This window comes from Acinonyx jubatus, chromosome A1, assembly GCF_027475565.1.
Source record: "Acinonyx jubatus isolate Ajub_Pintada_27869175 chromosome A1, VMU_Ajub_asm_v1.0, whole genome shotgun sequence".
In the NCBI taxonomy this organism is placed as follows: domain Eukaryota; kingdom Metazoa; phylum Chordata; class Mammalia; order Carnivora; family Felidae; genus Acinonyx; species Acinonyx jubatus.
The window spans coordinates 170,658,189-170,684,982 of record NC_069380.1 but is presented as its reverse complement, the minus strand read 5'-3'; the positions used below and the strand labels follow the sequence as shown (position 1 = coordinate 170,684,982).

General features: G+C 53.5%; 1 protein-coding gene and 1 long non-coding RNA gene across 2 annotated transcripts; one reads left to right on the top strand and one right to left on the bottom strand.

Moving 5' to 3' along the window:
* The first annotated feature begins 4,574 nt into the window (after positions 1 to 4,574).
* On the top strand, positions 4,575 to 18,316 carry RGS14 (regulator of G protein signaling 14). The gene is made up of 15 exons (XM_015072741.3): positions 4,575 to 4,794; positions 11,744 to 11,765; positions 11,934 to 12,112; positions 12,467 to 12,559; positions 12,644 to 12,787; positions 13,211 to 13,354; positions 13,472 to 13,583; positions 13,885 to 13,997; positions 14,482 to 14,685; positions 16,399 to 16,475; positions 16,700 to 16,826; positions 16,909 to 16,990; positions 17,092 to 17,138; positions 17,218 to 17,332; positions 17,592 to 18,316. The coding sequence occupies exons 1-15, from the start codon at positions 4,750 to 4,752 to the stop codon at positions 17,792 to 17,794; spliced, it is 1,707 nt and encodes a 568-aa protein (XP_014928227.2). The 5' UTR covers positions 4,575 to 4,749; the 3' UTR covers positions 17,795 to 18,316.
* LOC128316373 (uncharacterized) lies at positions 10,320 to 17,323 on the bottom strand. The gene is made up of 3 exons (XR_008300189.1): positions 15,793 to 17,323; positions 15,280 to 15,421; positions 10,320 to 13,666 (listed from the first exon to the last, which is right to left on the bottom strand). It is a non-coding gene; the product is annotated as an uncharacterized LOC128316373 (long non-coding RNA).
* Positions 18,317 to 26,794: the final 8,478 nt, after the last annotated feature.

The window sequence follows — 26,794 nt, the reverse complement described above, 5'->3', positions numbered from 1 at the left end:
GCCTGGTCGAGTGCTGTTACATCTCCTTAGCGGCTGCGAGGAACCTGTCGGCCAGCTTCGGCAATGGGTTCTTATGCGCGACAAGAGCTGCAACCAATCATTGAACAGCACGTTAAGCTTGTGAGCCAACGAGGAACAGAGGGATGGTTTGAGTCAGGGGAAGAGCGAGGGTCCTCTGCGAAGCGAGGCGTGCTGGGACTTGTAGTTTTTTGGGTCTTTCGCTCAGGCTGGAGAGACGAAGACTACAACGATTCTGTCAACCTGCCGGTGATCGAGTCTGGACTAACGTTTCTCAGAATTGAAGGCGGAGGCCTGAACTCCAACTCCTGTGCTCCCTCGGACTCACTGGATGGCCCTAGCTAGTTTTCTTTAGCCGTCTGTGGCCCCACCGCTCCCCAGCATCCCGCCTTCAGAAAAATAGAGGGTGTACACAGTCCCAGCTCCTAATACCCAATCGAGTTTACGCAGTAGGAGCAGACCGAAATCCTGTCCGGGACCCCAGTGTTAGTTGGGACCCATCTGGATCCAAACCATGTTAATGCCCATCTGCTGCAGCTGGAAGCAGCAGCCCTTAAAGGTTGAGGAAAGATGACTGTGGGACAGAGGTCAAAAACTGCTGGCCTACAGCCGGATAGGGCTCTGTTTTACCTGCTCATGCTATTTCAATACATGATTCAAATATCGATATTTTTGGTTTGGTTTGGGTTTTGTGGGGGCTTGGGGGGGGGGGAGAGGGAGAGAATTGAGTCGGGGAGGGGCAGGGAGCAAGAGAGAATCTTAAGCAGCCTCCACACCCAGCGTGGAGCCCTACTGGGGGGGGCTCTATGACCCTGGGATCATGACCTAAGCCAAAATCAAGCGACCGACACCCAACCAGCTGAGCCACCCAGGTGCCGCTCAATATTTTTATCTACTTTTTATTAAAAAAAATTTTTTTTAACATTTATTTTTGAGAGAGAGAGGCAGAGCGTGAGCAGAGGAGGGGCAGAGAGAGAGACACACACAGAATCTAAAGCAGGCTCCAGGCTCTGAGCCATAAGCACAGAGCCTGATGCGGGGCTCCAACTCACCAACCACAAGATCATGACCTGACCTGAAGTCGGACACTTAACCAGTTGAGCCACCCAGGTGCCCCTCAATATATTTTTTTAACGTTTATTTATTTTTAGAGAGACAATGCGAGTGGGTTAGGGGCAGAGAGAGAGGGAGACACAGAATCCGAAGCAGGCTCCAGGCTTTGAGCTGTCAGCACAGAGCCCTTCGCGGGGCTCGAACTCAGGAGCTGTGAGATCATGACCTGAGCCGAAGTCGGACATTCAACCGACTGAGCCACCCAGGCGCCCCAATCCCCTCAATATTTTTAAACTGAGAGACTTAAATTCATATTAGAAATCCAAATTTCTAGTTTTTCAGGAAAATCTGAAGATCCAACCACACTAGGCCCATGAGGCCCCACAAAAGCTTTCCTGTGCTGAGCTAGCCTCCCCTCTGGCCACTAATTTATAGTAACTCTGGCCCCTCTAGACATATGAATTAATGACCGCTGTTACAGATCAGAGGGGAGGTGGGGATCCCTTGTTGGTTGCTCCTTTATTTAAAGAAGCTGTCCCTTGCGGCACCTGGGTGGCTCAATCAGTTAAGCAGCTGACTCCTGGTTAATAAAGAAGCTGCCCTTTGGGATGAATGAATTTATCAGGGTTAAGTGCTGAGACATCTTTTCTGGATCACATATTTTCAATAAGCTTACTATTAAAGTAATATGCTCGTATACGTAATACAGAAATATAATACAACAAAAGTTCCCTGCCACTCCCCTCCCTAGGGGTATTCCCTTCCAGAAATTATATCTATACAAACAAGAATATGTATGTTCCACTAGACCTCTAGGAAGGGTGGGATTTTTGTCAGCTATGGCCACTTCTGCTGCATCCCCAGCATCTACAACAGTGCTTGGCACAAAGGAGGTGATTAATAATTAGTAAAAATATGAATATTTGTTCTAAAACCTGGAATTGGATCATGCAGAATGAGTAGGAGTTTACCAGCAAAAGGAAAGGCATTCTTAGCAGAGGGAACAGGAGATGCAAAGGCCCAGAAGGGTGCTCGGGGGCATATGGGATGAAAGCAGTTCAGAATGGCTGAGGAGAGGTGGAGGAGGGTATAGCTAAGGCCAGAACTTGAAGGGCCTTCAATTTCCCAACTAAGGAACATGGCTTTTTTCCAGAAAGCACTGGGATGATTTTAAGCATGGGAGGGGCCAACATGGTTTTCTCTGACTATGGTGAAGAGAAAAGATTGGAGGGGCATAGCAGGTGGGGAGACTGAATAGAAGGTTATTATGGCCAAATGAGAGACAACAAGGCCTGAGCCCAGGAAGCCTCCAGAGGGAAGGGGGATCAGATATTAAAAATTGATCTACTGTGGGAAGCCAAGGAGAGATAAGCTGAGAACAGTGTTCTGTGAGCTGGAGGTAACCCACTGCTCTCGTGGAGTGGAGAAAATTAGATAAGGACTAAGAGATGGGAAGTTCTGGGTTGGCTGGGGTCCCTGGGGTAAAGATGTGGTCAAAGGTAAAATTGGCATCCATAGTTCAGAGGTGGGCAGAGGAGAGGATGACCTTAGCAGGGGTCAGAGACTGTAAATGGGCCTTTTCAGGGAGGAAGATGAGGTCTTGGCACCTGGGCTTGTGATGGCCCAGGAGCAGCTCCTGGCGCCCAAGCACACTTATTCACAACAGTCTCTGACTTGATGTGTAACCTTGGGGAACTCATTTGTCTCCAAGTCTCAGTTTCCTTATCTGTAAAATGTAAATAATGAGCACCACTCACAAAGAGGTTGTGAGGAACAAATGAAGTTGGGAGAAGCCCCTGTAAATGGTAACACCCTTTATGAAGCCTCGGCCCAGGTCCATAGCCCAGCAGACAGACAAGCAGTCTCCACTGACATCATACACTCCATAAAACCCTCACAGGCACATTGACATTGTCATGTCAATGGCACCTTATTAAGACCACTGCTGGCAATGCTCCAGGCTCCAAATCAACTCCCAATATACACACCAAGTCTGACTGAATCCCTCTATCTGGGTGGCCTGGAGCAAGGTGTCTGGAGAGAGGTGAGTCAGGGCTGAGTGAAGAGGTATATTAAGTAAGGTAACACTAGCTGCTATCAAAAATAGACTTTAATGTGTAAAACAGCTCAAAGTTTATTCCTCACTCTCATAACAGCACAAAGCTAGTGTTTCTGGTTAATGGGTGGCTTGCCTTTGTGCCCTAATACAAAGACTCTGTCTCCTTTCTTCTGTGGCTCCGCAATCCCTTAAAGCCTCATCATCTTCTGCATCCAGCCAAGCTAAAGGGGAAAGAGAGAATGTGGAGGGCACATACTACTTAAAAGTCTTAGCCCGGAAATGGTGCACATCATCTCACTCCCATTTAATTGGTGGGACTAGTCACATGGCCACACCTGACTGCAAATGAGCCTGGGAATTTAAAGTTTAACCATGTGCCCAGGAGGAAGAGGACATGAATTTGTGGTGAAGAGTCAGTTAGTTTCTGCCACTGAAGGGTTCAGGTCATGGCCCTAGAAGAGGGCAGTAGCGTAAAGGGTAGAAAACAGTAGAGGCGCCCAAACCAGAGTGGTGGGGGACATGAGGGCTCTAAGCCCGTACTTAGGGTAAAACAAGTCCTGTAGTGGGTATGTGCCTGTGTAAGAACGAGGCAAACTGAGGACTCTGGCTAAAGGGCCTGAGTTCAGCTGGCACTGGGTCAGGGCTGGGAAGGCATGGTGTCACTCTTCAGTCGACAGTACTACACCAAGGTGGAACTTTTATGTGGGTGGAAATGAATGCACACATGTCAAACACAGATGCAACTGATCCATTCCCCTGCCTGGGTGGGTAAGCATGTGCATACCTGCTTGCACATGTCACTGGGGTGGCTGACTACTTATACACCTATATGCAGTTGTGCCCGCCACATGTCCCTGTCCAAGGGACTGTACATACACCCAAGTGTTTCTAATGAAGGGAGAGTGTGTGTTTATAACATGCACACCTGGATGGTCTGTGTGTATATGACCATGCATGCAAAGTGGCCATCTGTCTGTACATGTGGGCACATGCCTGGGAAGTATCTGGGAATAGAGATAGTACCTCTGCATGCACACAACTGCCTGGAGGAGGGGTATTGAGTGTGCACATGCCTGGCACACAGCAGGGGTGAGATAAGTGTGTCCTGAGTAAAATACATGTGTGCATACTTGGTGCACACGTACACATGTCCACAGAAGCCCCTGTCAGGGTGCAAAAAGGTGACTAAGGGTGTGAGCACACACTTCTGTGTGCCCAGACATGAACTTGGAGCTCCCTTGGCTAGGCCAGACCAGGCTGGGCCACTTCCTGGACACATACAGGCCTCTGGCAATGTGTTGGTGACAGTGTGGGGCACTGCTAAGAGTGCACTGTGGCATGTGTGTGTGCGCATGTGAACGTGTGTGTGTGTGTGTGCATGTAGGAAGAGGCGTGCGCTCACTTAGACCTTGCTTCTTTCTGTGGTTCGGTTTCTATAGAGACACTTCCTGTGGCAGAGAAAAGAGGTAGTGAGCTGGTGTTTCAGGATGTGAAGGCCCACAGGAGCGGAGCTGGGCTCTCTCTGTTGCCTGCCTGCCACCGTGCAAGCTTTGGCCGGGGCTGCCCACAGTCCCCATGGTGGGCACTCCTCACGGCAGGGACTCGTGAACAGCAACGGCATGCCGGGGAAGCCCAAGCACCTGGGCGTCCCCAACGGGCGCATGGTGAGTGTGGGCTCCAGGCCAGGCCCGGGGGAGGGGGTGGGCACACCCAGGGTGGAGCCCAGGAGGCACACCCGGCAGGGTTGGGGAAGAGCCTGCATGCTGCTAGTGGGCGGGAGAAGTTGGGTACAGACAGGAGCAGGTAGTAGGACCTGGTGCCCTTCCTGTAGGACCTTCCAGATGGCCCTGCTGGGGACCTAAGGCAACCTTGGGCATGACAGCAGAGTACAGTGGTCACAGGCTTCTGGTACCCACTGCTCCCTCTCCTGCCACTTTGGCACCATCTGGGCTGGGAGACCTAGCATGGCCCTTTACCCCTGCACACACCCCCAGAGGCCCAGGCCTCCACATCTCACTTAGCCTCAGCCTTCCCCTACTCATCCCATGTCCTGACGCCCAAAGTCAGGTAAGGGGCAACCTTCAAGTGGGTCACTGACCTTTAGCTAGACCTGCTCCAGAGGCTTCATGCCAGAACTAGTAGTCTTTGGGCAGCCTGGGATGGGTCAGTAGGCTCAGGCCAGCTTGTACATCTTGTCTTTTCTATTCCTGGGCTACCAGGAAGGGTGGGAGTAGCTGGGCACTAGGATGCCTTAGCTATTACTGCTGCCCCACCCCCTGAAGCCTCTCCCTGGCTGCTTGGCCTCCAAATCAGAGCTTCCCTCGGACAGTCCAGCTTCTTTATTCATTCAGCTAATGGGGCAGGCTGTACTAGGCCTTTCCTCCCTAGGATACCAGCCCACTGCCCACTTGGCAGAACCCCATCTCCAGGAAGGCCAGACAGTGTCCTAGCCTCCAACCTAGCCCCAGCCTAGGACTATGGGACAAGGCCAATGGGTCTAGAGAGACCTGGATTCCACTCTTGGCTGTGTGTCTCTTACTAGGGGTCCTCTCTGACCCATACTAGGGTCCTCTCTGACTCTCAGTATCTTCACCTATAAAATGAGGAAATTGGAACAGATCTTAAAGTCATCTTGTTGAGATGACTAAGTAGAATGATGAATATGAGGCCCTTGACCCATTGTGGGGGCCCCATAAATGTCAGCCCCATGCCTCCCTTCATTCTCAGTACCTCTTCATGGATCCCCTGCCTCACTCAGGAACTGAGGTTTTACCCTCCTAATTCCCTACTAATTCCTAAGGCTTTTCTCTACCTCTCCTTTGTCTAGTGTCTCCTTGTTGCCCAGCCCCAGGCTAGCTTGGTGGGAGAGAGGCAAACCCCTCCAAGCTGACCCAGTCCCCACCTCACTGTCTCTGCCATCGACCTAACTTTGAAAGTTCAAGAACCTACGGTCCTCTCACTCCAACCCAGAGACATGACACTAGGGTATTCAGGCCAAGGACACTGGGCCACTCCCATGACCACCCCAGATGGGGTGGGTTGGTGCTGGGTTGGTGCTTTTGAGCAGTGCCCAGGACTTCAGGGCAACTGAGGATGCCCAGGGACAGACCCTGCCTCTGCCCCTGCCACATCAGCCCATGGCTTCTCTACCCAAAAGTCATTCAGAGCAGGGAGGGCACCCACTGCCCCCAACCCTGGAAAGCTCATAGATGCCCTGGCTCCTTGCAGCAACCTTCACACACAGGTTTATCTTTGCTCTTCCTGGGCCTGTTCTGAACTCTCCCTGTCACCTGTTGAAATCCTGAGGGTCACAGATTGGCTTCTTGATGGCCATTGGTCAGCTTTCTAAGACCATGCTCAACTGTCATGGGGAGGGGTGGACAGGCATCAGCATCTGTGGCACAGCACTTATGGACCAGGAGTCAAGCTCCTTCCATGAGTAACCTCTCGAGGGAGGTTCAGAGGAGGAACTGACATGCTGAAGGCAGCCAGCAGGTAGAGGGGCCTGCATCTGAACCCAGACTATCTGACTCAATGCCTTTGCTTTCCCACCTCCCAGAACTGCCTGGCTCTGTCCTCCCCCTCTTCCCCCTGCAACCACCCCCACCCACTGCTGCCATCACTCCCTGCTGAGGCAGCTTCATTTGTCAGCCTCGGCTTTCTGCCACTCAGCTTGTCAGGCAGTTGCAATGAAACCTGTCACTTAGAGATGGCTCCCAGCCCCCTCCCAGAGACATCATTACACAACCCCAATTGCCACTTCATTTGTTCATGCAGTCATTCATTCAGCAACCCCTCCATAGGTCTGCTCTATGCTGGCCCTGTCCTAGGCACTGAAGACCCAAACCCATCATCCTAGCCCCTGCCCTCAAGCAGCTCCCAGCCTGGCAAGGCACAAAAGACGTGGGTACAAATACCAGAAGAGAATTCAGATTTGGGTAAGAGCCATGGGTCCAGGGTAGAGAAAGCTTGAGGAGGACCCGAGGAGGGAGAACTGACTTCTTGTCTCATTTTGTGCATCGTAGTAGGAAGCTCTTGAAAGGATATGCCATCTGGAGGAGGGGATGGCATGGGGAAGCATCTGGATGTGGGGAAACACAGGGTGTTTGTACAGGGGCATGGCCTAAGGGGAAGCTGGGCCTAAAGCCTGGAGAGGAGGGGTTATCATAGCCTGTCACTCTCAGGGAGCCCAGGTAGTCATCCCATCTGGGGAGACCTGCAAGGCAGAGCCTACTGTAGCTCTGTCTGTATTCTTGGCATCCAGCTCAGGGCTAGGGTTCAGCTCCACAGGATCGGCTCAGGCTGAAGGGGCCAGGCACCCAAGGTTCTCTGTGCACATACCCAGAGAGGATCTTGGGGCCTCCGTTTCCCCTAACTAGGATGAAATGAGATGATGGTACAGAGTGCCCAGCACAGAAGATGCTAAATAATTCGCCCCTTCCTTTGAGGTCTGACCGCTACAGAGGGCAGAGTTCAAGAGGACCCCCTGGGCTCTTTACCCCTGATTGACTTTGCCCACCTGTGTCCAAAGGGCTAAGGCCCTGGGCCTGCCAGCTCCCCTGGTACATCTCCTGCCCACCCAGGGAGGCAGCTTAGTGGAGGAAATAACTCAGGCTCCAGAGTCAGGCACACCTGGATTTTAACTTCAGCTCAGCCCCTTCCCCACTGTGTGAGTTCTTTGGGCCTAGGTTCCCTCGTCTGTAAAATGGGGGTAGTAATACCTGCCACGCAGGATAAGGATTTGAGGATAGAGTGAGTGAGAACATGGATGTGTATTGTCCGAGAGTGCCTGCCACACAAGTGGAGCTCAGAAATGTTGCTCCTCCACACTCACCTTAGTATTCTTAGATACCAGCGGTTCTGCCAGGCTTAAGAAAAAAAATTATGGCAAACTGAGGCCTGACCATGGGTCAGAGTTTCACCTTCCACCACACCCTTCCTCATCCTTTCTTCCCCTTTTCTCCCATTCACTCACCACTTCTCAGGCAAGTCGGGGTGAGGCAAGGCAGGCCCTGCTCAGCACAACTTCCCTAAGCCTGGCAGCCTGGGCAGGTGGGAGCCCTGGTCAGCAGAGCTCCTGACGGCTCCATGCCAGTGACTTTCACACATTCGCTCACCCTTCCTAGCAGCCCCAAGGAGTTGGAAATGCGGAGCCCCCTTCTACCCAGGGGGAAACCGAGGTCCAGAGGAAGACGTTGCTTGCCCTTGAGTGGCTGACCTGAAATTGAACTCTATCCTAACTCCCTCCCACCTCTGGATCTCTCTCCCTACCCCATCTCAGACCCAACTATACATATCAACAACCAGTGGGGCAAGAGGGGCCGAGAAGCATGACTTGCCGGCCACAGATATGGGGCGTTCAGAGGTAAAGGATCCTTGCCGAAGGAGGTGCTGGGGCCTCATGGGATGGCAGGGGAGGACTGCTAGGGTCCTGATGGCTGCTTGCTAGCACCAGAGCAAGGAGGGTGCTTCATGGGAGGGAGTTCAGGTTGGCTCCCTCTGTAAACCAGACCTGCCCTCTAGGAGCTACCAAATGATAAGGAGAGAGGCCTAGCCGTGGGTGGACAGCAGTGTGGTAGGCAGGAGGATTCAGGGAAACTGGTGGTGTTTGTAGGTGACTGATGTCAGCGAGTAGAGATCGGGAGAGCAGTCAGTTCAGTGAGGGGAGCAGGAGCAGACGCGCAGCAAGAGAAAGCAGTGAAGCAGGAAGCAGGAGTGTGAAGGGGTGTGGGGAACCTAGAAAAGTTTGATAAAGTGTAGGGTGCAGTGAGAAGGAGGGAAATGGGGGAGGCTGAAGGGATTCATTAGTCAGGCCCCGGGCTGCGCTTCGACTGTTAACACAGCAGCTGCTCCACTTCCCAGGGCAGGGAGCTTGGCCACCACCTGAGAGCCAGTCCCACCTAAAGGCACACACAGGCAATTCCACACAAGGTCAAGAATAAAACAAAATAGGAGTGTGGGCTGGCTTCTGCCCCAGGCGCCTTTACCCAGTCTGTAACTCCAGGGCTGCCGCAGCAGCAGTGGGGGCTCTGAGCTAGTGCGTGGATCTGAGTCCCAGGATGGAGGGCAGGCCAGAGAGAGGCCAGTGGCGAGGAGTGGGGGACGGTAGGGGGGCAAGAGGTGGCCATGCGGCCACCCCAGAGGGGAAGGCAGGATGGTTCCAAAAGACCCATGCAAAGGGTGGTGAGAGCAGCCCTGAGGGTGGCAAAGCTGCAGAGCAGTTGAGGCTGGCACGTGTGGCATGAGTAGGGCTGCCAGGAAAGGAAGGAGCAAGCTGGAGGTTACCCTGGGTTTCAACTCGTCCTCCTCATGCAACCCAGGAATTGGGACTTTCTCTGGCAGCCCCTGGAGCTGACCCGGAAGAAGGGAAGAAGCCATCACATGGGGGCTGCAGAGGCAGGAGGGCGAGGGCTGGGGCGGGTCAGGAGAGGGCGCCCCTCTCCTGGTAAGCCCCCAGGAGGGGCTTGGTACGCTGGCCAATGGGCTCGGCGCTCGGCCACGCTCTGATACTGTGCTAACTTTCCTCTCCAGTAACGTCTCACCTCCACATTCTAGGTGGGAGATGAGGCTTAGGGAGGAGCCCGAGGGCATAAGAGTAAAAAAGGGCAGAGCTGGGATTTGACTCTGAGTCTGACAGGCCCCAACACCTGTGCTCCATAGCAGGGCTAGCAAACTCAAAGTGGAGCATGGTCAAGACTAATGTAACAGCAGCAATAACAGTAATGTTCCATGAAAGTTTACTACATATCAGATAGTGTTCTGAGTTCCTTATCTATATATTTAACTTATTTAATCACAGGAATCTTTTGAAATCAGAAGTATTTGCCCCATTTCTGCAGAGAAAGAAATTGAGGCACAGAGAGGTGAAGTGCCTTGTGCAAGGTCACACAGCACAAATTGAACTCAGGCGGTCTGGAGCAGCACTTGCCTCCATAAGTAACATGAATGTGGCAAACTGGCCTCAGAGACCTCTGAACAGAGCATGAGCCCCTTGTAGGGAAGGCAGTTGCTATTCAATGCCAGCCAAAGTTGTCATGCCGGGGAGAAGCTCTGGGTAGCTGAAGCATCACAGGAGTTTATGTAAAACTCCTGATTTTTAAATGTGGGAAACACCTTTAAACTTAAAAAGAAAAAAAGTCTGAGAGCCAAGATATTAATTATGTACTAACATATTTGCAGGCCAGCTCTGGCTCACAGATATGGAACCTGAGTGTTCCCAGGTGAGAATGGGGAGCACAGAGGGAGATCCCAGATAGGAGGGCAGGGAGAGGCTTCCTGGGAGAGATGTTTGTAGACCTGTTTCCAGTAGGGATGTAACAAAGGGACAGGTGGTCCCTGTGACAGGACTAGTGGGAAGAGGATGTGAGAGAGAGAAAGGGAAGGGGGGATGATCGGGCCCTGGTGCTAGGAGCCCAGGTAGTGGGAAGAAAGACAGGATGTAGGGAAACTGTTTTGGTGCCTTGCTCTGGTAGTAGCAGAGATGGCTTCTCCTTGGGACTGGCTGAGTTCAAAGGGCTTGTGGGACATTTGGGCAGAGATGTTAGCAGGAAGTTGGCTATGTAGGTTTGGATCTGGGGAGATGTGGGAGAGGGAAAGGCAGAGTCAGGGAGGGGTGGAGGCCATCTTGTGTGGGTAGGAGATGAGGAGGAAACTGGAGGAGCTGCTAGGAAGGTAGGAAGACCAAGGGAAACCACTGCAAGAGTCATTTTGAAAGGAGAGTTTTTCTATTTCACTAATGGTTGGATTCCCAGAGAAGTCAGAGTTGTACGTGGGGGGTGGGGGGGGGAGAGGATGAAGTTGGTCTCTGCAGCAATGCTACTCAAAATGTGGTCCATGGACCAGTGCATCAGCATTGCCTGAGAATTTGTTAGAAATGGAGAGCCTCAGACCCCATCCTGGACCTACTGAGCCAGAATCTCTGGAGGTGGTTTCCTACTGGTCATTTTAATACACACTAGAGTTTGAGAATGACTGCTTTACATTCTAAAATTGCATCCTGATCCCAGCCCAAGATGGGGTGGGGCCCATGGTCTCTCAGGGTCTTCCTCTCCAAGAGGAAACAGTTGCAACAAAGAGATCACTGGCTACAGAGACACCTTTCCTTCCTCAAAGACACCAGCAAACATTGATACAGCCCTTGCCACATGCTGGCCACTGTTCTCAGTGCTGGAAATGTATTAAACTGATTTGATCCTCACAATAGTCCCAGAAGGTAAGTTACTATTATTATCACCATCTCCTATTACAGATGCAAACAAACAAGTAACGAGTTACTCAGCTAGTAAATGGCAGAGACAAGATTCAAAGTCTGTGCTGATCCTCACCATGCTGTACATCTGGGCTTACCCAGCAAGTGCTGAGGGAGGAGGGAACCAGGGGCAAATGGAAAGTAACTGGCATAAATTCCAGCACACAGTGGTTGGCACATGATGGAAGGGGAGCCGGGAGTAGCCTGAGCAAAATGCTGAGCAAGCAGTGACCTCACTGGGAATGCCCAGCATGGCCCCCCAGGGAGAGGAAAACAAGCTCCAGTCCTGGGGCCTGAGCCCAGAGCTGTCCCTTGAGAATCTACCCCGGGCTCTGCTCTGACTATCTACCTTGGGTCTCTTGTAGGTTCTGGCTGTCTCAGATGGAGGTAAGTGACAGAGGGTACAGAGGAGGCCTGACTGGGGTGGGGGAGGGTATGTGGAAAAGGGTGGGGACACCTCTTGGTATCTTTCCTGGGAAAATACCTACTGATGGGGTTGGGCCAAGGGCTGGGGAAGGCCACAAAGCTCACCACCATTTGTCTATCCACCTACAGAGCTGAGCAGCACAGCAGGGCCCCAGGGCCAGGGTGATGGCCGAGGAAGCTCTCTCAGTATCCACAGCCTCCCCAGTGGCCCCAGCAGCCCCTTCTCCACCGAGGAGCAGCCTGTGGCCAGCTGGGGCCTGTCCTTTGAGCGGCTGCTGCAGGACCCTCTGGGGCTGGCATATTTCACTGTAAGCCCTGGGATGGGATAGGGAGGGCAGATGGCAGTGGCCACCAGGTGGGGGGCGGGGGTAGGGTGGCCGGCATGGGAGAGGATATGGATGGAGCTTCAAGCTGGCCAGAGTGGAATTCCTGTGTCAGCTGCCTCATCCAGCCTTTCTTTGGCATCTTCTTCCTTTGCTCTCAGCAGGGAACTTGTCTCTGCCTCCCATTTCCTCTCTGTGCCTTCTGATCTGGCCCCATCTGTCTGTCTGGCCCTATCTGTCTGATTTGGCCTCTTGGCCCTATCTCTATCCCAATCTCTTTGACCACATCCCCTGACTGGGTCTCTGTGTCTCTGCCTGCCTCTTCCTTCTGTGCACCAGGAGTTCCTGAAGAAGGAGTTCAGTGCTGAGAATGTAACTTTCTGGAAGGCCTGTGAGCGCTTCCAGCAGATCCCTGCCAGCGACACCCAGCAGGTGGGGAAAAGACGAGCTGGGGCAGAGTGGTGGGACCAGAGCCTGGGTCATGCCCCTGACCTTCACCTGTCCCTCCTGCAACAGCTCGCTCAGGAGGCCCGCCACATCTACCGGGAGTTCCTGTCCAGCCAGGCACTGAGCCCAGTGAACATAGACCGGCAGGCTTGGCTAGGCGAGGAGGTGCTGGCAGAGCCTCGACCGGACATGTTCCGGGAACAGCAGCTCCAGGTGAGTGTTCCCAGGGGCCTCGGTTTGGGATTAGGGGGAGTGGCCTTGGAAGAAAGGACAAGAGGTGGGACTAGATCCAAGGGCGAAGCCCGATTGTCAGGGGTGGGATGGGGTTGGAGTTGCTTACGGAGAGGAGCAAATGTGGATTTGGATGCCCGCACCAAAGTAAAATGCAGGGGCAGGGCGCGGGTCAGAGGGCGGTACCAGAGGCTACGGTGGAGCAGGGTCTAGGGGCGGTGGAGCCTAGCAGAGGTCGAGGCGGGGCCAAGAGTAGGCACTGGGCTAGATCAAGGAGTTGCGTGGGAGGGGCTAAGGTCTCAGCTGCTAGGTTGGGGACCCAGCTAACCTTGAGGACAGGGCCAGGTAAGCTGGGGGCAAGTCGAGCGCCCCCTTCGGCTCACCGCCCCGGCGCGGGTCCCGCAGATCTTCAACTTGATGAAGTTCGACAGCTATGCGCGGTTCGTCAAGTCCCCGCTGTACCGCGAATGTCTCCTGGCGGAGGCCGAGGGACGCCCCCTGCGGGAACCTGGCTCCTCCAGCCCCGGCAGCCCCGACTCCACCAGGAAGGTGCGGACGAGGGGCAGTGGGAGGCAGTGGGCCGGGCGCAGATCTGTAGGGTTGTGTCCACGGTCTGCACGTAGGCTGGGGTCCGGCCCTGAGCCAGCGCCTTTCCTCCACCCGCAGAAACCGAAGCTGAAGCCCGGGAAGTCGCTGCCGCTGGGCGTGGAGGAGTTGGGGCACCAGCCTTCTGCTGAGGGCTCTGGCGGCCGCCCGCTCCGCAAGTCCTTCCGCAAGGGTGAGGGTCGGAGGCCACAGACAAGAGTCAGGGTGGGAGTTTGGGCAAGCTTTGAGAATGCCCCCTTCCTCCTATTTGTAAATCTGTGAAAACCGAAATACCCTGTGACCACCACGTTCCCTCGGTGGTTCGGTTTCCAGACTAGAGCCCTGAAGTTTGGGAAGCCCCCTCAGTACCAACGCTTCCGTGGCCCCAAGCCGCGTTAGACCCCTGCGGGAGGGCTCCAGCGGGGTCCACCTGGCGGTGGAGAAGGGGGTATAGGAAGGAGGGGCTGTTCTGCTCACTGCTCCGTCTCCTCTAGAACTGGCAGGCGGGGCCCCAAACTCAGCCTTGCGCAGAGAGTCCCAGGGCTCCCTCAACTCGTCTGCCAGTCTGGACCTCGGCTTCCTTGCCTTTGTCAGCAGCAAATCTGAGGTGAGCGGCCTGCTGGGGGGGGACAACGTGCAGGCTAGGGCCACTATTCATGCCCCTTTGTGTGGCCACCATCATTCCTAGTCATGGTTCCTACTTACATCTTCCTGCTACCAACCCCTTAGCCTCCTCACTTTCTTCCTGTCCTCACCACAATGGGCCCCATGCATGGCATGGTGTACATTCCCTGTGTGTGTGTGTGTGTGTGTGTGTGTGTGTGTGTGTGTGTACGTGTGGGCGCCCAGGTGTACACAGCAGATGTGTGGGGGTCAGTGGGAGGATCTGTCTCTGGGTGTCCTTACACCTGGCATACATATACATGTGAGCATACATATGTTCCTGTAGGAGTATCTTTGACTGCCTAAAAGTGTGCCCTTAGGCATGTGTGTGCATGTGTGCACCCCGGTGGGTTTACCTGCCTGTGTAACTCTCTGCATGTCCCTGAATATGTACACATGACCTTCCTTCCACCCCTGTCCTGAATCAGAGCCACAGGAAAAGCCTTGGGAGCACAGAAGGTGAGAGCGAAAGCAGGCCAGGGAAGTACTGCTGCGTGTACCTGCCCGATGGCACAGCCTCCTTGGCCCTGGCCCGACCTGGCCTCACCATCCGTGCCATGCTGGCAGGCATCTGTGAGAAACGAGGTCTCTCTCTACCTGACATCAAAGTCTACCTGGTGGGCAATGAGCAGGTGTGGACTTGGCCTGGTCCCCAACTCTAACTATCTTCCTGATCCCAACCCCATTCCTATCTGTGCTCAGCTATGACCTCCACCCCAGTTCCATTCCCATCCTCACCCCCTTCCTAATTCCAATCCTCAACACAACCCTGCCCCGTCCCCCATGCCCAGCTCCAAATCAACCCAGCACCAACTCCTCAAACTCAGACTTCCACTCTCATCCCATGAAAATTCTTTCCCCATCCCATTCCCCTCCTGGTTTCCAGCTTTACCATTATCTTCACTGTGATGCTCTGGGGAGGGAGAGTAGGGGAGAACCACTGCCAGAGCTGGGTTTCCCCCATGACCCCCAGAGTCCCTACTGACCATCTTTGAAAGGCCATCAGGGGCACTCAAATGCACCTAGCCCACAAAAAAAGTTTTCTTGAGGTGCAAACTAGAATTAAGCTTTACAGAGGAATGTGGGGGGAAATGTACTTTAAAACAAATCATCCAGTAAGAAGGGTTCGAAGAAAGAATGCTGCATTCCAGGGAGACCCTATAGGATTTCATTCTCCCAGACAAGGCCTAAGGCCCTGCCAGGTAGGTGAGCAGAGGGACCCAGACCTGAGCTCTGTCCTCCAGGTCCACAGGCTGGCGGTAAGCCAGGCAGGATGTGATCAGGGAAGAGGAGCCGAAGCTTCAGAGAGTTTCTAGGGAAAAGTAAGCTTTTCTGGCTGGCTCCGGGAAGACTTCACGAAAGAGGCAGCTGTTGATGAGGGGAGGATAAGGATGGGGAGGAGTTTGCCTGGCAGAACTGTCAGGAAAAGACATTCTCAGCCGAAGGAACAACTTAAGTGAAGTCTGGATGTGAATAAGAAGTGCAGGGCAAGTTCAGGGGCCTGGAGAGTGGGACTGTGAGGGCAGTAGTGGGAGGATCTCTGCCCACTCAGGCCACCCGGGGAAGACTCTGAAGCCCAGATGGGCCTTCTCATCTGCCGAATATAACTCCCCACCCACACTCCACCTGTCCCTGCAGCAGAGCACAGGCCTTCCCTGGAAGAGGCTGCCTCCCTGCCCTGGGCTGGTGCAGGCAGTGGGACCTACATGGGCAGTAGTCACTACCTACTGTTTATGTACCTACTATGTGCCAGGCACTGTGCCAGATACTTTATATCCTTCTGGCCTCACAGTGGTCTGGGAGAAGAGCTCTTGTTGCAGTGAGGAGACAAGAAGTGTCCTTAGTAGGTGGGGATGGAGAGAAGTGGACAAGTGTCAAAAAAGGGACAAGGTCTGGGTGGCTGATCAAAGGTGGGTGGTGAGGGAGGAAATGCATCCATGGATTTCACATGCCTGAGACAAAAGTGGGCAGCCATCCAGGAAGTGGGTCCTGGACTGGCCTGGCCCAAGAAGAGGCAGCTCCATAATCCAGGACCTAAGCCTGCTCCGTATCCAAGCAGCCTCATTACCATTTCGTGCTCATCCCACCCCCATGTTTCCCATAACTCCGTTTCTTTTCCAAGGCTGTCCAACCTTCTTGCCACCCTTCTCCCTGGCTAGGCTCCGACTCAGCCAGGTGTCTTATTCCATCCACATCGCTATCGCTCACCTGCCCATCGCCTTTCCCTCTGACCCGTAGGGATCCCCAGTGGAGGCCATGGGTGGAAGTGAGGTGGTTCCTTCGGACCCTGGGGATCGTTAGGGGTGCGGAGGGAGGGACTCTGAGACCCTGACTGGCATCCGCAGAAGGCTCTGGTCCTGGATCAGGACTGCACCGTGTTGGCGGACCAGGAAGTGCGGCTGGAGAACAGGATCACCTTCGAGTGAGTGCCCCTCCTCCCAGGCTTGGGTCCCAGTTCTGGCTGCTGTACTCCCTCTCAGGTCCTGTCCCTGGTGCTAACCGCGTCCCGGGGACTGAGGTCCCACCCCCAAGTTGTCCCACCCCCCCTAGTTTAGGCTCCGCCCCCTCCTGGGCCTCGTCCGGGATGGGTTGGGGGAGAGGAGGGGTCGGCTCTCCGCGGTTCCGCAGCGCTAGGGTCCCGTGCAGGCTCGAGTTGGCGGCGCTGGATCGCGTGGTGCGGATCTCCGCCAAGCCCACCAAGCGACTGCAGGAGGCGCTGCAGCCCATTCTGACGAAGCACGGCCTGAGCCCACAGCAGGTGGCACTGTGCCTGGTGAGCTGGGGGACAGCAGGGCAGAGGAGGGACAGCGGGGAACGGGCTGCCTGTCCTGCAGGCTGCTGACCTGTTCCCACAGCCAGGCGAGAAGCAGCCGCTGGATCTGGGGAAGCTAGTGAGCTCGGTGGCAGCCCAGAGACTGGTTTTGGACACTCTCCCAGGTAGAGAACCAAGGCCCTGGGGCTTGGTCCCTGGAGATGACCCTGGCCCAGAAGGGGTCCAGGTGGGAGGCAAACAGTAAGGGTGGCCCTCTCTGCCATAGGGGTGAAGACTCCTGAAGCTGGAGACACAGCCCCGTGCCGCAGCCAGGTGAGTGAGAGTAAGGGCTCCCTCTTCTGCCTACTGCACCTCCCCTCCCAGTTGTGGCTCTGACTCCACATTCTCGCAGGGCGGTCAGCCTAGAACTCAGAACAAGGCCGCCCATCCCTCTTCACTGTCCCTCAACTCGATGGCCCAGGCAACCAGTAGTATCACTGGGAAGCGGCAGACCTGTGACATTGAAGGTACTTTGGGGATGGTGGGAACTAGAGACCAAAAGGGTTGGGGACCATTGAGGGTGGGTGGTACCAGAGAAGCTTGATCTGAGGCTTGATGTTATTGGGGCTGGAACAATGTCCATTGGGGTTGGAGGACCAGAGGGCCTGAAGGGTGGGAGGGGGGCATTTGGGGAGGCTGTGGTCATAATAAGGGCAGTAGAACAGTGGTGGGCTAGCATAGGCAGGTCTGCACTGGTGGGCTTCTTGACTCTGTGGTCACCCCTAGGCCTAGTGGAGCTGCTGAATCGGGTGCAGAGCAGCGGGGCCAATGACCAGAGGGGCCTTCTGCGCAAAGAGGACCTGGTGCTTCCAGAATTTCTGCAGCTGCCTGTCCAAGGGCCCAACTCCCAGGAGGCCCCACCACAGACTGAATCAGAGGTCCAACCCAAGGGGGACCCCTTGGACTCCACTGCCCACTCAGCCCTCTGACAGCTGCCCAACAGTCCAGGCCGGCTGCATGGCACCTGGCGGGCCAAGCATGCCATGGGCCCGCTCTGCATGCCCTGTCTGTGCCATGAGTGTTCCTGGCCACTTCCTGTCACGGGCAGGCCCGCAGGAAGAGCCAGAAGAGGGCGGAGAGTGGGCTCAGAGGAGCCGCACCCCACAGCTGCCACCACTTGGTCCCTTATAGGTTCACTCATCCATCCCTTGCTGCCAGGCCACTGAGGGGAGGTGGGCCTAACCTCTCTGGTGCAGGCATGTCCAGCACAGAAGGATGGCATTGGCAGTGCCAGCCTCCTCACCCTGTGCTAAGCCTCAGCAAGGAGCAGGAGGAGGGGCTGGCCCCTCCTCAGGGAGCTGGTATGAGTAAGGCCTGGAGGTGCAGGCGGGAAGCCCCTCCCACTACTCACATAGGCTCTGCTGGACATATGGATTTTGCAGTTGGCTTGGGGCAACTGGGTTTGTCCTGGATGTATGATATTGTTATTATAATAGTAATTATTATTCTCCCATGAGGTGTGTTCCTTGTATACCAGTCTACCCTATGTGCCCCCCCCCCAAGCCATACTGCCTCTGTCACCAGGGTCAGTGCCAGGAAGCCCTTGGGGACCTCAAGACGTGCCCCCTGACTTCCTGTTGTCAGACTCTCTCTTCCTGACTGCACAGAGTATTGGGGTGTGAATATGAGAGACAGAGACAGAGAGGAAAGGAGGAAGGGCGGGGGGGCAAAGGGAGGGAGGGGAAGACACTTCTGGGGAGCCATGCCTCTGCCACCTGTCATCGCACTGTTCCTCAGTCTCTGGATCTGAATAGAGTACAGCATCTGGCTATTGTCCTCTGCTTCTACTGGGACTGAGTGTGTCTCTGCAGACATGGCTGTGGGCTTCTTCGGATGCGTTAGAGCCTTGTAGAGGATACTGGGTGTTGTGGTGGGAGCAGGTTCTGTCCCTTGTCTGCTTTGGCTGGGTGCCCATCCCTGTCCCTAGGTAGCCCACACAGGGAGAGAGAGTGGGGAGGACCTCCCAGAAGGAGGGCCCAGCTTGTGGGCAGAGAAGCCAGACTCAATCCCAGTGCTGCTGAGACAAACAAGGGGACATGGGAACCTTGAGGGGACACCTCCTGACCACCTCAGACAGGTAAAACTCTCTTCTGAACCACTCCAGTTCTTTGTGCTTGCTGTCCCGTTTGTCAGGAACTACCCCCCACCCCCACACCCCCTATCATGGCATCTCATCCTTGAAATTCCTGAGAGAAATCAGTGGGGTTTGCTGACCCAATGTGCCTTTCTTCAGAAGTCTAACCCAAGCCTTTCTTGGGGGACTTCAGCCCTCTACCCCCACTGCCCATTTTCTTTGTCTGGGCTGGCCAGACCCTCTAGCTGCTGGGGTGGGCTCATGACCCAGGCCTGGTCAATCAGAGTTTGGTGCAGGGATGATCTTCTGACCCCAATGAAAATGACAGTCCTTGTCCTTTACCCTTTCCTAGGGATTTGAACAGAGGATACACAGGGAGAGAACCTGCATGTGAATCAAACAAATGCAGGAGAGCAGGACTGAGAGATAGAGGGAGATTCCAAAATTTCCCTGAACATCTAAAGTCAACCACCCCTAGACATTCTCATTTAGGCAAGCCAACGCATTCTTTCCATGTGTATGTGCTTGTGACTCTGAGTGGGTTTTCTGAGACCTGCAACCACAAAAGTCTTGCTTCATTGAAGATCTCAGCTTGAACACCTCAGTGGAGCCTTCCCTGGTCACTTGAAGCTGTGGTCTAAATGTTTGTGTTCCCCTCCCCCCAAATTCATATGTTGAAATCCCAGCCCTAAGGTGATGGTATTAGGAGGTGGAGCATTTGGGATGTGCTTGGTCATGAAGGTGGAACCCTCGTGAGTGGGGTTAGTGTGCTTATAAAAGAGACCCCAGAGAGCTCCCCCACCCCTTCCACCCTGTGAGGACACAGCAAGAAGTTGGCTGTCTACAACCTGGAAGAGGGCTCTCACAGACACCGAATATGCTGACCCCCTGATCTTGGACTTCCAGCCTCTAGAACTGTGAGAAATAAATTTTTGGGTAAGCCACGCAGTCTCTGGTATTTTTGTTATAGCAGTCCAAATGGACTGACACCAGATATGAAGTGCTCCCCAACTTTTTTCTCTACCATGCTGTCCAGTTTTCTTCCTTCACAGTGCTAATCCCACTCTGTAATGACCTTATTTACTTATTTACACTTGTTTGCTGACAATATGATAAACATGCCCTGGTGGCAGTGACCTTGTCCATCTTAGTCACTGTTGTTTCCCCCTGGCCTACTGGGCTGACAAATGATTCTGCAGCCTCAGATTGACCAAGTGAAGGAAGCAGGGACAGCAGGGCAGTGGGGGTCCTGGGCAGGGGACTGCATAGCACACAGTCTTTGGCCAGATGGGGGTAGGGAGACAAACCCATGTCCCTTCCCCAATCGGCTGTGGAACCTCCCTTGCACTTCCTGGGCCCTGGGGCTTCTCTCTGTGGGCAGAGACACCCTTCCATGTGCCAGGATAGAGAGGAAGGGACACCAGGTAAGAGAAGGGTATTTTCCTAAAACTGGCAGATCCTTCAGGCAAGCCCCCCCTTCACCCACCCCTGCCCTTCTGAAGCCCCAGCAGGGATGCCTATTACTCTTATGGACCAACAAATGTGATTGCCCCATGATAGAGGGGGCCATGGGTCAGGTGGAAGAGCCTCGATAGACATTAGCCCCTGGAGGGTGAGGAACCTGCATATCAACTCAGGCCCCCAAGTTAGGCAGGCTCCATCCTTTATCTCATTTTTGTCTTCATGACAAAATAGCCTGGTGGGGATGAAACCAAGGCTACAGGAGAGGAAGTGACTAGTCCAGGATCCTGCAAAGAATTTGTTGCTGGAGCCTGACCAGCGCACAGGCTGTCTGACTCAGGGACATACACCAGGGAGGACTCTGATGCTGTAGGAACCCCTTCTGGGAAGCCAGCACCCTCTGGGGGTGGGGTGGGGAAGGATACATTGAGGTGGCTGCTCTGGGGAGAAGAGCATAAAAATTAAAAATGCAGCATCTGACCCCAGCATTACCACCAGAGAATTACTCACTCCCACGTACAGGGTCGCCCTCCCTGCAGGGGTGTCTATGACCTCAAAACTGGCAAACAGCCAAATGTGTGGGGTAACACAAAAGGTGGTAGCGTGTCTGTGTTCTGCAATACCACACAGCAGGTAAAGAATTGGGTACAGCATGTCCTTATGTGGAAAGTTCTCCAAGATGTGTTATTGTTTGGTAAAAGAAAGTAGAGCAATGCACATGACATGATACCTTTGTATAAACCACAAACACAGAGACACATGTATAAGTATATAGGAAGAATAGAGAATGCTCTAGAAAGACGCATGCCAAGCAGATAAAAATGGGGAGGGGACTAGGATTGGGAGGAGTAGTCAAAGGACACTTTCATTTTAGCTTTAATGTTTTTTAAAAGATGCAATTAAAAATAATTATAATATTTATTTATTGTTTAAGCAAGCTCTATTCTCAATGTGGGACTTGAACTCATAACCCTGAGATCATGAGTTGTATGCTTTATCCACTGAGCCAGCCAGGCATCCCTAAAGATAGTTATAATAGAGGTACCTGTGTGGCCCAGTCGGTTGAGTGTCTGACTTTGGCTCAGGTTCATGAGTTCGAGCCCTGCATTGGGCTTGCTGCTGTCAGTGCAGAGCCCACTTTGGATCCTCTGTCCCCCTCTTTCTCTGCCCCTCCCCTGCTCATGCTCCCTCAAAAATAAATAAAACACTTTTAAAAACTAATAATTCTAAAAACACAAAGAATTTCCCAGGGCCACTTATTTGTCACACTGGACCACCATCCCTTTCTCCAGAAGGAAAACCAACTCTTCCCTGGGGGCTTCAGCCCACCGGCCACCTTGGCCCACTTTGGCTGGCTGCTGTGTCCCTCTGCCACAATCCCCCAATATGTCCCCTGAAGCTGTCCTGGGCTGAAGGAGACCCAGTTCCCTCCTTCCAGTTCTTGTGCTCTCAGAACCCCTCAAGGTCCTGGGCCCTCACTGCAAAGATGGGGGTCCAGGCCCAGGGGCAAAAGTCATGACCTGGTCAACCCACAGGCCCTTTCAAAGCCACTGCATGGAGCTGGATTCCTTGGTGGTTGGGAAAAGTAGTGGAGTTGCTTCTCCTCCCCCACCAGATGGGAAGACTGGAAGGGAGTTGGCCTATCCACCCAGCACCCAGCGTTAAGGAGGGGAGAAAACACACATCTGTTGACTGCTGTGCAGCTCCAGCACCCCCAGTTTACAGAGGACACAGGCAGAGAGAGATATGACTGCCTGGAGGACACCTGTGGGACCCAAGACTCTAAGAGAGAAACTTGCTACTTATCTCTGGTCCCTTACACTGTTGACAGTCTTAGACGTAAAGCAGTATGGGATGGGCACAGAGCGAGCACAGAGCGCACGGTGACCTGGGTTCTGGGCCGGGGTGGGGGCAGGTAGAGGCACCAGTTCTCACCTGGAGCCCAGCTGTAAGTGCTGACGCAGCTGTGGGCGGATTCTTCCAGGGGCAGCCATTCCTACCTCCAAGAGCGAGAGCGCAAGGTGCACCCTGCAGGAGGCCTGGCCTGATGGTCAGGTGACTCCAGTTTCTGGGGGACTAGAGGCTGGAATTTAGCTTCCACAGAGAAAGAAATGCCCAGAGGGGAAGGAACACACACGGTTGGTTATACTGAATCAGAAGCATCCCAGGCCAGGCACAGGCCCATACCGCTACACAAAAACAGGGGGCACTATTGGTGTCCCTGGTGGTCCTGGCGGATCCAAGAGAAACAGAACATGACACGTGTGTGTTTTGTGATTCCTGTGTGGTCCATCTCAGCTCCTATCTGCAGAGAACTGGCTTGGGGATAGAACAGAGGCAGAAAGCCAAGGAGAAGCACCATAGAACCAGCCTCCCACCTCTAGGCCAGCCCAGAATGCTGACTGCCAGAATGAGGCCCAGGCCAGCTAAGAGGGGTGGGCAGCAGTAACCCCACTAGCCAGGTAGGCTACCGTCTTCCAGCCCTTCCGCTGAGGAGTTGAAGGAACCCAGCAACCAGACCCAAAACCTGGAGTATGGAGTATGGAACTGGAGCTTGGAACTGGGAGCCCAGACCCAGAGCACAAAGCCTGGAACTGGAACCTGAAGCCCAGACCCAGAAACTGGAGCCAAGAGCCTGAAGTCTAAAAAATTAGAATCTGGAGGGGCACCTGGCTGGCTCAGTGGCTAGAGTGTGAGACTCTTGCTCTCTGGGTTGTAAGTTTGAGCCCCACATTGGGTGTAGAGATTAGTTAAAAATAAAGTTTAAAAAAATAATAATAACAAAATAAGAAGTAGAGTCTGGTATCTGGAATCAGGGGTTGCAGCCCAGAACCTAGAGCCCAATGCCAAGAAGCAGAGTCCCTGCTCTGCTGGATGTCAGATGCCTGAAACTGGAGTCAGGGGACTGGAGCTCAGATCCTGGAGCCCGGAACCCAGAGCTTGCACCTGAGAATTTATGGTACAGGGCCTACAGCTCCAGGCCCAGAACATGGAACTCAGGACCTGAAGTCTAAAGCTAGATCTCAAAGCTTCAGGTCTGGAACCTAGAAGCTGGAGCATGGGACTACCATCTGAGAGTGTGCTGTCCACAACCTCACCCTCAGGCCTGGTCCCTGAGGCCAGCATGAAAGCACAGAGCTGGAACCACATGAGGAAGGGAGCTTCAGGGGAAGAGCTGATTTCTGAGAAAAGCCCAAAGCAACCTCAGCTCTTTTGGCCACAGACTTTGGCCTCATCAGTCAATGAGTGACTTGTGCCTGGGCCACCAGGATTAAACATTACACAGGGCACCTATCCCCCAAACAAGGATGGTGCATCCTCAGGTCAGCAGCCCCTGCCCTGGATCCACGGATCTAATGTAATAGAGCATGGGGCATCCAATCTGGAAAATGGGGCTTAGATGGGATAACATCTGCTAGGCAGCTCAGATTGAAGTCCAGACTGTCCAAGACAGGACAAAGTCAAGAGAGCCAGAGAGGGGTTGCTCTGTTTCCTAAGGGGAGGTGGCAGGTGGCCCCTACTATGTCACCCAGCCCATTGGTGATGCCTTGACCACACATACAGAGAGGATGCACCCGTGTGTGTGTGATGCACACACACATCTGTGTCTGTGTACAGTGGGGCTGGCCTGAATAATTGGATGGAATATTCACTGCTGTGTCCACAATATGCAGCAGCATGCTGACTCATAGTGGGCTTTTATGTTGGTGGAACAAACATGCTGGTTCAAAGAGGCAGGAGGAGCCCTGTTGTGGGATTATAGTGGTCGCTAGTGCTCTCAAAAAAATCTAGTTCATGGAGGGATGGTCTGGAATGTTCGTTTTTCTTCCCTTGGTTGTCCTCAAACTTTAGGTCCTGCAGGAAACTTACATGCAGAAAATTGAGTGTATTTAGAGACCAAATGGATCTTAGCCAAGGACTGGAGAAACAGCGGGTTGTGCCAACTTTCACAGCTTGCTCCATTCCCGGACCAAGCACTTGTTCTTGGGATCATTCTCTCCTCTTCTCAGCAGTCATGTCACTCCCAGAGAAATTGTTTTCATTGGCATGATCAAATTCACTATCTGTCAGTCTGTCACATTCACGTTGGCCATGCTGTCTCAGCTCCCACCTCCTGCTCATTCCCAACCCCTTGCAAACTGCCCCTGCCCCCAGCACTCTCCCAGAACAGCTTGCCCAGGTCACTACATCTGCTCCGTTCTCACATTACCCAACATCTCTGTGGCATCTGACCCGGCTTATCTTGGTATATCTCTCAAAACTGGGAGACAACCCTGGCTTCTGGGGCATCTGCTTTTCTGTTTTTCTTCCTAATCCCTGTCGTACCTGTCGGTTTCCTCACAGGAGTCCCCCCCCCCTTTTTTTTGCCCTCCCTCAAAGGTGGATGCTCCTCTGGACTCAGCCCTGGGCCCCATCTCTCCTCCATGTGCATATTCTCCCTTGGAGGGTATCATCACAGGCCATGCGTGAGGCCCTTGAGGCAGGCAAGATGCCAAGTCGCTCTGGGCCCCAAAGCCATGACAAGATGCTGGTTTCAAACTGGACAGGTGTGAAAAGAGAGAGGTGACCTAGTCAGAATTGCATCTTGAAAAGATGACTGGCTGCTGTTTTTGGAGACCGGATTGGAGGGCACAAGGGCAGAAGCAGGGAGAACATTCAATGAGAGATGGTGGCCCTGACCAGGGAGGAGGTGAAAGGCTTAGGGAGCTCCCACAGAAGGGAAATTGGGGGTATTGGGTGATGGATGAGTGACAGGAGGTGGAGGTGGAGGACACGTCAAAGAAGCCTGCTCTGTTTCTGGCTCAGATCGATGGACCACATGCTGCTACTGAGGCTGGGAATGTGCAGGAGGCCCTGTTTGGGGTAAGGAGCACGTCGTGTGCTTCAGACTCACAGATCCAACTGCTCACCTCAGACTCAGTCTGTACAGACGGTTCTTGGCATCTTCCCTCCCAAACTGCTCCTCCTCCTGGGTGCCATTTCTCACTGTGAGACACCACCCACCACCCAGGCTCCAGGCCCAGAGGTCTGGGAGAAGCCATGGCCAGAGTGCAGGTGGGCAGACAGGGCAGGAGTCATCATTCAGGGGGACATGCGCAGTCTGTCTCCGACAGGGAAGAGACAGGAGGTGAGCAGGAGGGGGATGAGATGAACAGAGGAGCAGAGTCTTGGTCGCCTTCTCCACTGCTCTTAGAAGTCTCAAAACCCAATCTGGTCAGCTCCCAAGTTTCGGTGCTCTTACCAGCACTTAGCAGCCCCCCCACCAATATACATGGAAGCAGCCACTGCTCATAGCATTTTGTAATTATATCTCTTGCTGCATTTGATTGATAACTGCCTCTTTCACTAAGCCCCAAGCTTTATGCGAGCAGGGAAGGTGGACTTCAAAATTATCAAAGATCCTAGCTTTATTAAAAAGAAGCACCCTTGGGGCACCTGGGTGGCTCAGTCAGTTAAGTTTCCAACTCTTGATTTTGGCTCAGATCATGATCTCACCATTTGTGAGTTTGAGCCCTGAATCTGCGCTGACAGCACGGAGCCTGCTTGGGATTCTCTCTCTCCCTCTCTCTCTGTCCCTCCCTTGCTCTCTCTCTCTCTCAAAATAAATAAAATAAACTTTAAAAAAAGTATCACCCCTAGTTCATAAGGAATACCTTGGATATAGCTGTTCCTGCTTAGGATCTGACCTAAGGCAGGGGAAAGGAACAGGACCTATGGTAGAGGTCCCAGGACCCACTTTGGTTTGGGGGGGGGGGGCAGTGTGTGCTTGGATCCAGACAGCCTTTGAGCCCAATATGACTTTAACAGGATTTCTGAGCCCGGGGCGCCTGGGAGGCTCAATCAGTTAAGTGTCAGACTTTGGCTTAGGTCATGATCTCACGGTTTGTGGGTTTGAGCCCCATGTCAGGCTCTGAGCTGAAAGCTCGGAGCCTGGAGCCTGCTTTGGATTCTGTCTCCCTCTCTCTTTCTCCCTTCCCCCACTTACGCTCTGTCTCTCTTTCTCTCAAAAATGAATAAACATTAAAAAATATATTTAAAAAAAAACAGGGTTTCTGAGCCAAAGAATGATTCCAACACAAGAACTTAGCAATGATTGCATTTCCCTGGCTCAGCGAAACCCCTCCTATCCATACATGAACCTGTCTTACCCAAATCACTCACTCCAGTTTGGAGAGGTTCCGGGACACACAAATGTTCACTACATAAGTTACGATTCATGACAGGACATGATGCAACTGACACTGAGTATAAGAACACAAGAAAGGGCGCCTGGGTGGCTCAGTCGGTTGAGCGTCTGACTTTGGCTCAGGTCATGATCTCACAGCTCTGTGAGTTCGAGCCCCGCATTGAGCTCTGTGCTGACGGCTCAGAGCCTGGAGCCTGCTTCGGATTC

Bases quoted from the DNA above. Each gene is read 5' to 3' on its own strand.
- RGS14 (XM_015072741.3), top strand. From the start codon at position 4,750: ATGCCGGGGAAGCCCAAGCACCTGGGCGTCCCCAACGGGCGCATG. The intron at 12,560-12,643 runs GTGGGGAAAAGA...CTCCTGCAACAG, and splicing joins CTGCCAGCGACACCCAGCAG to CTCGCTCAGGAGGCCCGCCA. The intron at 13,998-14,481 runs GTGAGCGGCCTG...GTCCTGAATCAG, and splicing joins TTGTCAGCAGCAAATCTGAG to AGCCACAGGAAAAGCCTTGG.